Genomic DNA, 12,674 nt, shown 5'->3' on the forward strand with positions numbered 1-12,674 from the left:
TAAATTGCTGACTCAGCTTTTTTTCAGCTCAGACTGACCTTTAAATACACTTTTTAACATGGAAAAATTAAGTTATTCAAACATAAAAAACAAAAGGATGCTCAAAAACATTTTAATCTAAGGACCTGGGTGCACGAAAAGACAGCTCAATCATCAAGCTCACACCTAGAATCGAAGTGAAAACGGAGTTAGGAGTTTTATTTTGTTTCTGTTGTTAAGTTCAAAATGAGCTATCCGACAGATGTATAAGTAGAGTAGACTTTTTTTATTAGCCATCAACTTTTTTTACTGAGATTTTGCACATATTTATAATAACAAACTCGAATAAGATGGTTACAGAAAAGAAATGCTAGATCAAGTGTTGTAAAAAAACAGTCTGTTAATTCTACAATGAATCATATAAAACTTAGTAAAACTTGATGTCGAAGTACCATAAAGTTTTGTTCTAGGACCTTCGAGTTATTTTAGGGTCAAGAGCAATGTCCTTTCCTAACTTAGGTTAGGACCGTTATTATTCCTAATGCATTTAAACGACTACAAAATAATATTTGTTTTAGCGTCCTTAACTTTGCAAAGATCATACTTTAATAATAACAAAAAACTTAAAAACTTAGGTAACGCTTAAACTCAATAGCGCAGCAGGCATAATTGCCAGAAATATTCAGCTATCGATAGCCCTCCTATTATTTTTGTAGGAAAATTGACGTATACAATTTTTACCATAGAGTATCGCTCAAGAGCTAAGTAAGACTCTATTTTGACTATCAATAACTTATGAGCTTACTGTTTAAAAGTTACAGTATAATACAGTATAGTGCTTTATTCACAAACTTTGTATAGCATAGTGCTTACTATACTATAGTGCTTTATTCACAAACTTTAAGTTTACGAAAGTAAACTTATTCATAAAAATACTAAAAGACATTTTACAACCGAGCAGAAAAAACTCAGATATAGTTTTTAGGTGATTAAAAAGTTAATTGTAAAAAATACAATTTTTTATAAAGGTATTTATGATTTCCAAATCTAAAAGTCAGGGTTCGCATTTCTTGAACTAGCACCCTCAGTTAATTTTGAAATTTTTGAGTTTGCACTGCTGGTTAAGTTTGCATTTTTAGCCAAAATATTTCTGCTCAAATATAACTCTTTTTAATTTTAAAATAGTTAATTCAAGCTAAAAAACAGTTTTAAAACATAATTTTTTTAAACTAAATAATTTTTTTTTTCAATAATCTAAATATGTTAAAAAAAACAGAAAGTAATGAAAACACAATGTAAAGTTTTCAATTATATTAAACGGTCTAATCAAAAAAAATCATTCGTTAGTTTTCTCACAATTATATTTTCTTTGTAATTTCAGTTTATAATAAGCATATATAGTTAGTAATAAACACTTTTAATTTAATAAAAAAGTAAACTATACGACTTTTATAAATCTTTATTGAAAATTTATCTCGTTTAAAATATGTAAATTTATATAATGTTTACACTTTCACTAATTTAAAAAAAACAGTTTTCAGTAACTTAAACATATTTAACCTTTTTGTTGTAAAAGTTTGTTTAAATATTGAAATTAATATTAAACTAAATGAAACTTAATATTATCATTTATAGATTATCTTATTTATTAGAAATAGTTGTTAAGCATTGAACACTAACTTTTATACTTTTAACAAATTTAAATTGATCAAAAATGACACTTAGTGTTAGTGTACTTTATGTAAATGTTATTTTGTAGTTTTATAACACAACTTTTTAACTTAAAGCTTGTAATTTAATATTACAAGTATAAATTCATGTAATAAGTAATTTTTGTACAAACTTAAAGAAACAAATTACAATAGTTTGAATAATTTTGACGAAAACTATTGGATGGTTTTGGGTATAGGATACAAGTTTTTCAAATATAAAGAAAATCCACTAGTACTGAGTTTATTTTTTAAAGCCAATTTATGCATTTTTTCACGTACTAAAATTATATTAAATTACTTATGAAAAAAATCTATAAAAGTTTAACATAAACTAATAAAAACTAAAGCTTTATCACAGTAAACAAATAAAAAACATAAACAACAAAAACAAATCGAATTCCATACATTCATTGTAAAAATAAGAAAGAGTTTACTATTTGAAATAAAGCAAAACTAAAAAATATAAAAGCACCCTATAAACAATAAATCTACTAAACATTTTTAAGTACCAAAAAGAATTTTATACTAAATTTTAAATTGGTCTTATAATCTTTTTTTTTATATATGGAAAAAATATGTTCTAAATCAAATACTTCCATTGGTACTTCTTAAAACTACTTAATATAAAAAAAACTAATACTGTTTGAGTTTTTTCTTCTAACAGTTGTTTTTGTTATTAATTTAGTTTTAAATTGAAAAATTCTTACTAAAAAAATCAAACAATATCAATTAATATACTAAAATCGCTTACAAAGATTTTGTATATGACAAAAAGAAAGATAATAAAATTTTTAGCTTTTTACTTGTAAACATGTATAAAACAAAGAAAGCAAATCAATTTTTTTTAATAATATCTACTCTACAAAGAGAGTGAAAACTTAAAAGCATGTGCTTTTTAACTAAATTAGTTTAAGTTATTTTTTAGTCGTTCGAGTAAGTACTTACAAAATAAGTTATAATTTCGATTGTTCTTATTTACCAAGTGAAAATATTAGAAATCAATTACTTCTATATAAACTTAATTTTTAAATTCATTTATTTTATTTGTTTACATTCAATTTTTACTTAGTTCGAAAATTAACGATCTTTTATTATACACTTTCTTTTTTTGTTGCTTAATGGACTTATTAGCTTACATATTGTCTTTAATTAGTTTGACTTGAACTTTGAAAAAAAGTACTAAAGTGCATATTTCGTGCTCAGTAATTCAGTAAAAACTGGTATATATTTGAAGCAAAAAAATCCATGTCTGGCAAGACACCCATATACATAATGTAGTACAGGGTTTCCTGATTTTTTTTTCAAATTGCCCCCTTTAAAGAATTTAAAAATGCTATTGACCCCTCCAACAAGACTACCAGCTAAAATACCATAAGGCTTTTTTTTTGCTCTTCATCTGCAACTCAAGAATACCTAGTGTAAGTTTCAAAATTACTAATAAATACGCATATGACCTTTTTTTTCTTGCTCAAGAATATCTAGTGTAAGTTTCAAAACTTTAAAATTGCAGTATAAACCTGCAGTAATACTTAGCATAGGACCACCTTGTTGTTTTACATTTTAATTTTCATACATAACACAGTTTACTTATTAAATATTTAAAATATCTGTATGAGATATTTAATTTAAACACCCGACTGTTACTTTATCAATCAATTATTTTAATAGTTATTAAATACAATATATATGTAATTTAAGTCATTGTGATTTTATGTATGTCGCTGTAACTTAATTATCGGTCAGTACTTTAAAAACTAAATAACAAGTTTTTTTTTTTTTGTGTTTTGTTTTTCTTATATTTGAAATTTTTTCATTTTTGATTTTTACATTTGAACTAAATATGCTTCCTAACTGTATATAACTTTGATTTAATCATTACAAGCATTTAATATATAATATACATGTTACATCGAGTTTCTGTGACTTTTATTGTCTTCACCGTTGTTAAGTTTTATTAAATTTTATTGATTCACTAACTAATGGTTGATGTTTTGTTCAAAATAGATGACAAACATAAAAACTAAATTAACAAACTTTGCAATACAAATTAAATAGTTGAAATAACCTCACTTATATCGTGACGTAATTATTAGATGTAATGAATATATTTTCTTCATTCAATGACAACAGTAAAGTTTGAATCAGTTTTTCTTTCCATTAACGTGAGTGGTTTGTTTATATTATGATTTGTTGTGTGTTTTAGTTTACTTTACTTATTTTAGACTTAATAGTTACAAGTATTATATAGTTTTATAACAGTCGGATTTAATATCAAGTATTTTACCTATTTCTAACTATTATCTGTAGAAATTATTTTAATGAAAAAATGTATACACCTACTTTATTCTAAGCTTCTAGTCTTTCATTACAGTAATTTTTTTTTTACAAAACCTAGTTGAAGTGTGTTGATTCGTTAAAACTAGTGATGTACCGGACTCACTATCCGGGTCCGGGTCCGGCCGGATATTGCCATTTTTGTCTGATATCCGGATCCGGCCGGACTCTAATTTGAAAAAAAAGTCCGGATCCGGTTCCGGCCGGATTCTAATTTGAAAAAAAAAAAACCGCTCCGGTTCCAGCCGGATTCTAATTTGAAAAAAAAGTCCGGATCCGGGTCCGGCCGGATCTCTGTTAGGACCCGGATCTAGTTAGTAAAAAAGAGCATATTGAAAAATATTTTTTTAAAAACAAACCCTGTGTTAATTAATAAGAGTCATTTTCGTCACTTAAAATTAAACACCTACCCCGATTGGCTCATTTTGTACACGTGACTAATTTACACTTGTTTACATTAAAACTATGAAATAAACATTTTAGAAATACAACTCTTTACAATGTTGTAAAATTGAAAACTTTGGAATGAATACTTGCATTATTTGTTGTTTAAAGTTGAGCTCAGAGAATATTTAGAGTTAATACGGTTGAATGTACGAGCCAATGAGAATCATATGACGAAATGTTTCAAACTAAATACTGATGCAACAAAATATCAGAAGATGACAGGCAGTTTATATGAAAGCAGTTAGTTAGTTTTGTGAGCAGCTTGAAGCAACAAAATATCTTGAACTTTTTATGAATGATTATTGTAAGTAGTGTTTTGTTTTAAAAGTGAATATTTCAACTGGTGTTTAATTGTTTAAATATTTAAGCAAGGTTTATAGTTTAATAGTTTATGAAAAATTTTACAGTTTCTTGTTTACTAAAAGTTTTATTTAATTTTTAGTATATTGTTTAAAGTCTTTTGAAATAGATTTAAATAGTTTCCAGTTTTTAAAGTGTTACCAAAGTAATTAATAATTTTGTATATGCTAGTATTTCTTGTTGTGTTTTATGTAAAAGATTCATCAATCAAAACTGTCGTGTCTGATTATAGAAAGTAGTCTCAGTTTTAATTTAGTATTTGTTAGATATTAATTATATACGGTAGGATTTAATTATGATGGGTACTACTAAAAAGTTAAGTGTACCACAATCAGTCCACAACTTTACTACCAAATTGTCAACCTTTGCTAGCTGTTATCTGATTATTAGATAAAAGTAATTTTAAAAACCTCATTCTGACTCAGGCTTGTTTATACTCACTCTAGCTAGTTTTATTGACTTAAACAGTGGCAACCCTGCTAGTTTGAAAATTTTTGGGAATTTTAGAAAATCTTGGACTGCCTGCCTCAAGCTAGTTTAGTTTTTTTTTAAAAACTCAGGCTAGTTTTCTTTTAGATTTTGAATGAGTTTGAGCTGATCTAGTTTTCAATATTTTGTAATTTTCTAGTGTATTTTGTTCATGAACTTGATTCAGATTTTTAATTGTAAATAATACCTAAATTTGTAAACCTTGTGGCTAGCTGTTCTACTTATTATTAGTTTAAAGTTATTTTTTTTAGTTTATAAAAACCTCATTGTGACTTAGGCTAGTTTATACTAATGATGTACCGTACTCACTATCCGGGTCCGGGTCCGGCCGGATATTGCCATTTTTGTCTGATATCCGGATCCGGCCGGACTCTAATTTGAAAAAAAAGTCCGGATCCGGTTCCGGCCGGATTCTAATTTGAAAAAAAAGTCCGGATCCGGTTCCGGCCGGATTCTAATTTGAAAAAAAAGTCCGGATCCGGGTCCGGCCGGACCTGAAATTGTGGGTCCGGTACATCACTAGTTAAAGCACAGAAACATATGTTGGTACAATAAAGAAAGATTACTGTACAATTTGTTTTTATTTATATTCCAGTGAAGTTACTTTACTAGGATCTTTTGTTAGTTAACGATTAAACCTATATTTTTGAACAGTTAAAAGTAATAAAACTTCAGTTAAAGGATTTTTATGCAAAAAAGTAAGAATAATAAATCTTTAAAAGTATTCAAAACTTTTTTATTTAATTCGGTTACTATAATTAGATCAAAACAAATTTATTTTTGTTCCAAGCCTCAAAAGAAAATTAAACATTTCTATTTTTGTTTTGCTCAAAATGTTATAAAAAAAAAGTTTTCTACAATTCTAAGTTTTAATAGTTGATATTTCAAAGAAGTATTTACTTCCAGGAATTTCGTCATAAAACAATGGTTCACTCTTGTTAAAGATATTTATTTTGAAATTTTTGAGTTTAAAACAAACATAAATGTAGACACAATGGTTTTGCTTAGTGTTTTATTAACTAAACTAAGCAAATATTCGACTTTAAATTATTCTTTAAATAAACTGTTTAGTGAAACAACTACTGAAACTAAAACAAAACAAATAACTCTAGTGGTTGGTGTATATTTATTAAAAGCCAGAACTAATATTGTTTATATACAAATCATAAAAACATCAAATTTTAGTATACATCGATGTATCAACGACATAATAACCAAATGTCACTTTAACATCCTCCTTTGCCTGAGACATTTTATTCATATGCTCTGCTGCTTCAATTCCTTCTTGTACATTTTCAAACGATGTTGGTGTTCTAACTACAAAAGGAAATCTCGGAACAGCACAAAACCTCTGTTTTATTTTTAAATAAAATACTTTTATTTTTCCGAAATATATGCTATAATGGTCAAAGTTTATATAACTTATTATTTTTTCGTTAATCAACTTTTTTTTAACGTATAGCAAAATGTGGTCTCTAGGAAAACTAGTTAATTTTTTTTAAGGAGTAATGGAGTAGTAGTTTAATTTAACTACATATCCAAAAAAAATACAGCTTCTTTTTACAAGTTACATATTTACATTAAAACCCTAATCTATTATTTATTTTTACAGTTTATTATCAACAAAACAGTGTTTCATGTTTATCAATTATTGTTTTGTTAATAATAAACTGTAAAAATAAATAATAGATGAAAATCTTCTTAATGATAATTAAGTCGAGAACTTTAAATTATTTGATTTAAAACAAATTAAAATATTAATACCCTAATGTAAAACTAAATACTCTAAAATGAGTGTCTAAAAGATTACAAGTTTTAATAATAAGTTTTTAATTTCATACATAGGACACAAAAAAGTACTAGTTTATTCTGCAAAATGAAAATTGTATAGATCAATTCAACCACGTTTGTACAAAAGCTGCTAATCATCAGCTACATTATAACTAGTTTATGTTATATTAAATTAAATTTTTTAAACTTGTTGACTGCAAACCAGTGGATGAAATATTCTTTGCAAAGTTTTAGTATACACTTATTTAAACTAAAAAAGTAGGATTATGACCTTGTTTCCCTAAATAGATAGTATTAATTAAACATGAAGTAAGGGTATAAAATGAAGGTATAACATTTGTAACAGACAGAAATAAATTAAACCTTTTAAAATAGCTTATGTTTTTTGTGTACATTAAATATATTTATATATAATATATATACAAGCATGTACTAAACAATACACTGTAATTAACATTTCAAAATACTTGGTTGAATAAAAGAATTATGTAAGACACTATAATGTTAGCATTTTTTTAATATAATGTAAAAAAAATGAATTTTTGTCAATTGAGAACGAAACTGCTTTCAAATTAAGTAAATCTACAAACCCTGAAGAAGTAGCTGTCACTAAGTGACTGTGAGTTCTTTTCAAGTTTGCTTCGAAGCACATCTGTCATTGTAGATTGTTCCCAATTTGAAATTATATCCTCGTGTGAATCGTTTCCTTTTGCTAAAATAAACAAAACATTTTGTATTTATTAAGAAACTATTGGAAAGCTTCCTAAGTAAAAAGAGATTATAACAAATAAAAAAAAAAACAATATTTAGATATTTTTCAGAAAAATTATTTCCTACTTAATATTGGCTATTGTATTAGGTTTTACTTAACATAAATTTTAATTTTATTCATTTTAGCAAAATATCTAGCTAAAAAATGTTAATTACTTTCAACTAGAGACAAAATACATCCTCTTCCTTTTCCAGCGTCTTTTGAGTTATAATTTTCACCGCTAGTTGTTCCAACAAGTCTATATCCAGCTACAAAGTATTCACTTAATTTACTGGTTATTATTTTTTAGATTTTCTTTTGATTTACTTTGTTTTAGTCTTTAAAATCATTGTTTTTTCTTGTTTTCGTTTATCTGATTAACATTTAAAAACGTTTTAATATAGAATATTGACAAAAAAACGTTGTTTCTATTTCAAAATATTTTAGTAAATATAAAAACCAGGTGAAGCTTTTAAAGTGTTTGGCATGTTTTTTATTCCTTGTGTCCACTTCGGATCAGGTCTTCCGAAAGCAACAACATCCTCTGATGCAAATACAGCGAAATTGACCCACGGAAAGCTAAAAGGTACTTTAGTAAACTAAAGTTATATTTTTACAATGAATTGTTAAAAGAGTTATAATTTTTGAAACATTTTTTAATATAAGTGATAAAGAATTATAGTAAATTTATACTTTATAAGTGAGATGTTTTAAATTAAAAAACAAGTTCTTATTTAATAAGTATTATTTTAACAAATAGTCTATTGCACTAGAACATAAAACAAAACTAAAACAAATAAAAGTTATAAAAAATTTAATTGTCTAAACCTTTATATAAGTTTATTTGATTTTTTTTGATAGGTATTATGAATTTTAAGTTTCAATATCTTCTTACTTTTTACTTGTAATTATCCTTAATACTAAATCCGATGATTCGCGTTAATAGTATAATACTAGTCTCGAAAAGTTTTACTTATTTTAAAATTTTGATATATATTACCTCGTATTTTAATCCTATAATAATGTTTAAGACAACCTATAAGTATCTATGAAATGGTTATGCACGAACTCCAGCAAAAGTTCGTATCATCAGTGAAATACGTTCTTTATTTTTTTTTTTCTTACACCAAATCATAGCTAATATTTACTTAATTTTATGAAAACACCATGTAGTTTGTTTTATAGCTGTTAATTTTTTTCTAAAAACTTTTAGGTTAAATTTGTTTTAATCATATCAAGGTTAAACTTTTGTTCGTTTATTTTCAATTGCTTAATGAAACATCTTATTATTTATATTTTTGGTCATTTCTGAGATGCCGAGCGTACTTCTTAAATTGTATATATTATCAATGTTTCTAAATTATATTAACATTTATTTTATGTCGAAAATTAAGTTAATAAGTTTAAAAATGGGACTAAAATAAATGAAATACAAAAATGAGCTCAATCAGATAGCTTAGAAATAATTGTCTTTTTTTAATGAATTCAACGAGCGGAAATTAATATTTACAAACTAAAAAATCACCTGCTGCTTACACTATGATGCAAATGAGTTTCAACAAATTTTTCCTTCTCTTCTCTTTGAATGTAGATAGCTTTTTCTAGCCAAAAATTTTTGAATTTTTTGTTGTCAGGAACAGGCTCAAACACATTGAACAAAAAGAAGTTTTTATCGATGACAGGAAATTCTGGCTCTCGAGGGATCTGTATGTATTTGAAACAATAAATACGAGAAAATACTTGGTTAATTACATATTTCGTACTTAAATTTACAAAAATTACTAGTATTTATTATTTATATACAATTTTAAACTGATATAAATACTGTTAACTTAGAATAGTTAGTAAAAAGTTTAAATACTTTTTTTATGACAACTTACAGATGTTTTAAAAACAAATATTTTGTTTACTAAAAAAAAAATAGTTAAAATAATACATTTAAAACATTTAACAGAATGTCTAATTATTTATACATATAATTTTTACTAGTCTTAGTTTCAAAACTATTAAGTTTAAAACAAATGGGATTTTTTTATTTTTCGTTTAATATTTGTGTATATAAAAGTATGTAAATATAAATTAAATGTTTATAAAAGTGCTAAAGCCATTGAAAAAAAGTATAATGTATTTTTGCATTTCACAAGTGTAGTATAGCTCGTTGTAAATTATGCTACCTTATAGATTTTCCCGCTCTAGCTTCAAAGTTTTTAAAAGCTGAAATTAAAAACTGTTTAAGGTGCTGGTTGTGATACGAGTATCATAACGCTATCAAAAATTAAAAAAAAAGACTATTTTAAAATGTACAAAAGCATCAAGAACACAAAAACTTAAACTTTATTTTTAATTAATCGAAAGTTGACTGTATGATTAGAGTTAATTTAAATAATTTTAAGATAAAAGTTGTTTGTTTTGAAGTTCTATTTAAAAAGTGTTTTTAATGGTAGCTTCAATATATCTTTAATTAATTGGTTTGACAAGTTTATTTAAAATAGTTAAAACACTTTACCTCGTAAAAAGACCTTTGCTGTACACTCATAGTTTTTGTAGATTGATTAACGAATCCTTTAACAAACCTTTGCAAGTTTTTAGAGATCATTCTAGTATGAAATACTGTTAAAAAGTTATAAAATTTAGTGTAATTAATTTTTATGAGACTACAACTTATTTTTGTGTCTGACTTTAGCATATTAGAGTTTTGTTGATAGACTAATACTGTTTTATGTACTTAGATCAGTTACAAACTAAATTGAATATCTATGATTTTGAACAATGTTAAATTTAAGCTTAGTATAAATATTAAATTAGAAAAAGTACTTTCAAAAAACACAAAAGTACACTTTATTAATATTTAAAGGTATATTTTATCAAGAGTATATAAAAATTAAAACTTTAATTGTTTAAAGTAATTTATAAACATTTATATGAACTACATTTTGTAAATAAAAACAAAAAAAAAACTTTTATATTTTTTATTAATAGTTTTAAATTCAGCTTTTAGTTAGCATTTTCTGAAATTTTATTAAAAATTAGGTTCCTGGCAAAAAATAGATAATTAAAAAGATAAGTAGCCAGTTTTTTAAACAAAAACTAAAGAAAACTGTTCTAAATAAAATGCTATCAACCTATACCTTTACAATTGAATTGCCTAACTTAAAACCACTTTTAAGTTATTTAGAATAAATTTTATTTTGAAATTTATTTCTAGAGTTTACTTGACGGCTTCAATTAAATTAAACTAAGCATGAAAACACAGTTAAAATCTAACATGGTCAATAGGAGAACGAATAAAAAACTGCAAACAATCTTTACCCACAATTGTTCAGTACACAATACAAAAGTTGTGATTTATTTTAAAGAAATTTGCCTACTCATTGCACGCTTAATAGATCAACTTTTAGCTTTAAAAATTCAAACGAGCCATATATTAATACATCAAATTAGTATGTTAAAAACATTTTTTTATAACAGTAATCACAAAAAAATTTTTTGAGGTTAGTACATTAATAAACCCTTTTTAAGATTAAAAAGACTACAACTTAGAGTAGAAAAATCAAAGTTCTTATTTACAATCACAACTTTTCATTAAATGCATGGTTACTTTCTAAACTTTATCAATAACTTTGAAAGCGTATAAAATGAAAATTGTTTATATGAGAGAAAAGAAAAAGTTAAGAGTTTTGTTTAAAATGTTTTGTGTACACTTCTCTAAAAAAATATGTATAGATATACTTCTGGCCGCACAACTTTTTATACTATAATGTATTTTCTATTGTTTCACTAAATCTTTAATTTAAGTTTAGTTTTGTAAACTTACTTAAAAAAAAATTGATTTTTTATTTTGTAAATCAAAAAACTTTTGCTAAATCTACTCTAATTCAACGTATTGTAAAAATTTAGAAACTTTAAATACTGTTTTAGTAAAATTGTTTAAAGTATTTTTTACTCATCAGTTTAATAAGTATGTTAAAATTTCTATCTCTTTAACAAGTTTTTTGGTTATTGCCATGAAAATTGAGCAATAAATGCAACAACTTTAGACGTTTATAGCTCTTCAGTTACGGATAATTAAGTTTGTTTTTTATTTACCTTCAAAAAAATTCTGAACTAAATGAATATTTTTATAGGTATACACTTTGTAATAAACTACTTTTTGTTCAGAAAATAATAATGCTGTAGCTTATTCAAGGTTAAATAGTTAAGTAAAAAACAATTAAGAAACAAAGACAGTAACTAAGTTTCATATAAAAATATTAATTTACTCAAAGTTATATATGCAATACCGAATTTACATATTTATAATAATAGCCTGTAAAACATTAATTTAAATTTAATAGCAGTTATCTTTAAGTATATTTTATTTCTTTATTGGTTTTTGCAAGTTTATGTCCATAATTTTCTTGTTGGTCGAAATTATTTTATTTTCAAATAATTAGTTCAATGTACACTATGCTAAAGCTTTTCAACAGCTTAAGTTTATCGATAGTTCTAAATGAACAAAAATGGCGATTTTTTTAAAATATAACTCTCTGGCTTAACGTAGTCTTTTCTGAATTTCTATAACGTGTTCTATAACTGTGTATGATGCTGCACTCTAAAACATAAAAAGTAGCAAAACATTGATTATTTAAATGACGAAGATTTTTGTTATGTGTCTTTTTACTGAAGAACTCAAGCAAACTTCAGTATATATTTTCTTCGATTTTAAACAAATATTCATGAAGAGAGATGCCCGGGAATGCATTTTAAACAACAAAGCATTTGTAAATAAATTCTAATATTTAGTCTTAACACAGCCATAGACTATATCTATG

The 12,674-nt window shown here is 25.0% G+C and overlaps 1 protein-coding gene across 1 annotated transcript; it reads right to left on the reverse strand.

Annotated features, from left to right (window-relative positions):
- Positions 1 to 6,430: 6,430 nt before the first annotated feature.
- On the reverse strand, positions 6,431 to 11,010 carry LOC145829787 (uncharacterized). The gene is made up of 7 exons (XM_082937656.1): positions 10,992 to 11,010; positions 10,370 to 10,473; positions 9,389 to 9,567; positions 8,324 to 8,442; positions 8,040 to 8,132; positions 7,703 to 7,824; positions 6,431 to 6,672 (listed from the first exon to the last, which is right to left on the reverse strand). Exons 2-7 carry the CDS (start codon positions 10,457 to 10,459, stop codon positions 6,496 to 6,498), a joined length of 780 nt encoding a protein of 259 aa, XP_082793782.1. The 5' UTR covers positions 10,460 to 10,473; positions 10,992 to 11,010; the 3' UTR covers positions 6,431 to 6,495.
- Between the last annotated feature and the right edge of the window lie 1,664 nt (positions 11,011 to 12,674).

Source organism: Thalia democratica, chromosome 2 (genome assembly GCF_965202585.1).
Source record: "Thalia democratica chromosome 2, ktThaDemo2.hap1.1, whole genome shotgun sequence".
NCBI classification, from domain to species: domain Eukaryota; kingdom Metazoa; phylum Chordata; class Thaliacea; order Salpida; family Salpidae; genus Thalia; species Thalia democratica.

Bases quoted from the DNA above. Each gene is read 5' to 3' on its own strand.
- LOC145829787 (XM_082937656.1), bottom strand. From the start codon at position 10,459: ATGATCTCTAAAAACTTGCAAAGGTTTGTTAAAGGATTCGTTAATCAA. The intron at 9,568-10,369 runs GTAAAGTGTTTT...AAATACATACAG, and splicing joins AGCAAAGGTCTTTTTACGAG to ATCCCTCGAGAGCCAGAATT. The intron at 8,443-9,388 runs GTGATTTTTTAG...AGTACCTTTTAG, and splicing joins CATCATAGTGTAAGCAGCAG to CTTTCCGTGGGTCAATTTCG.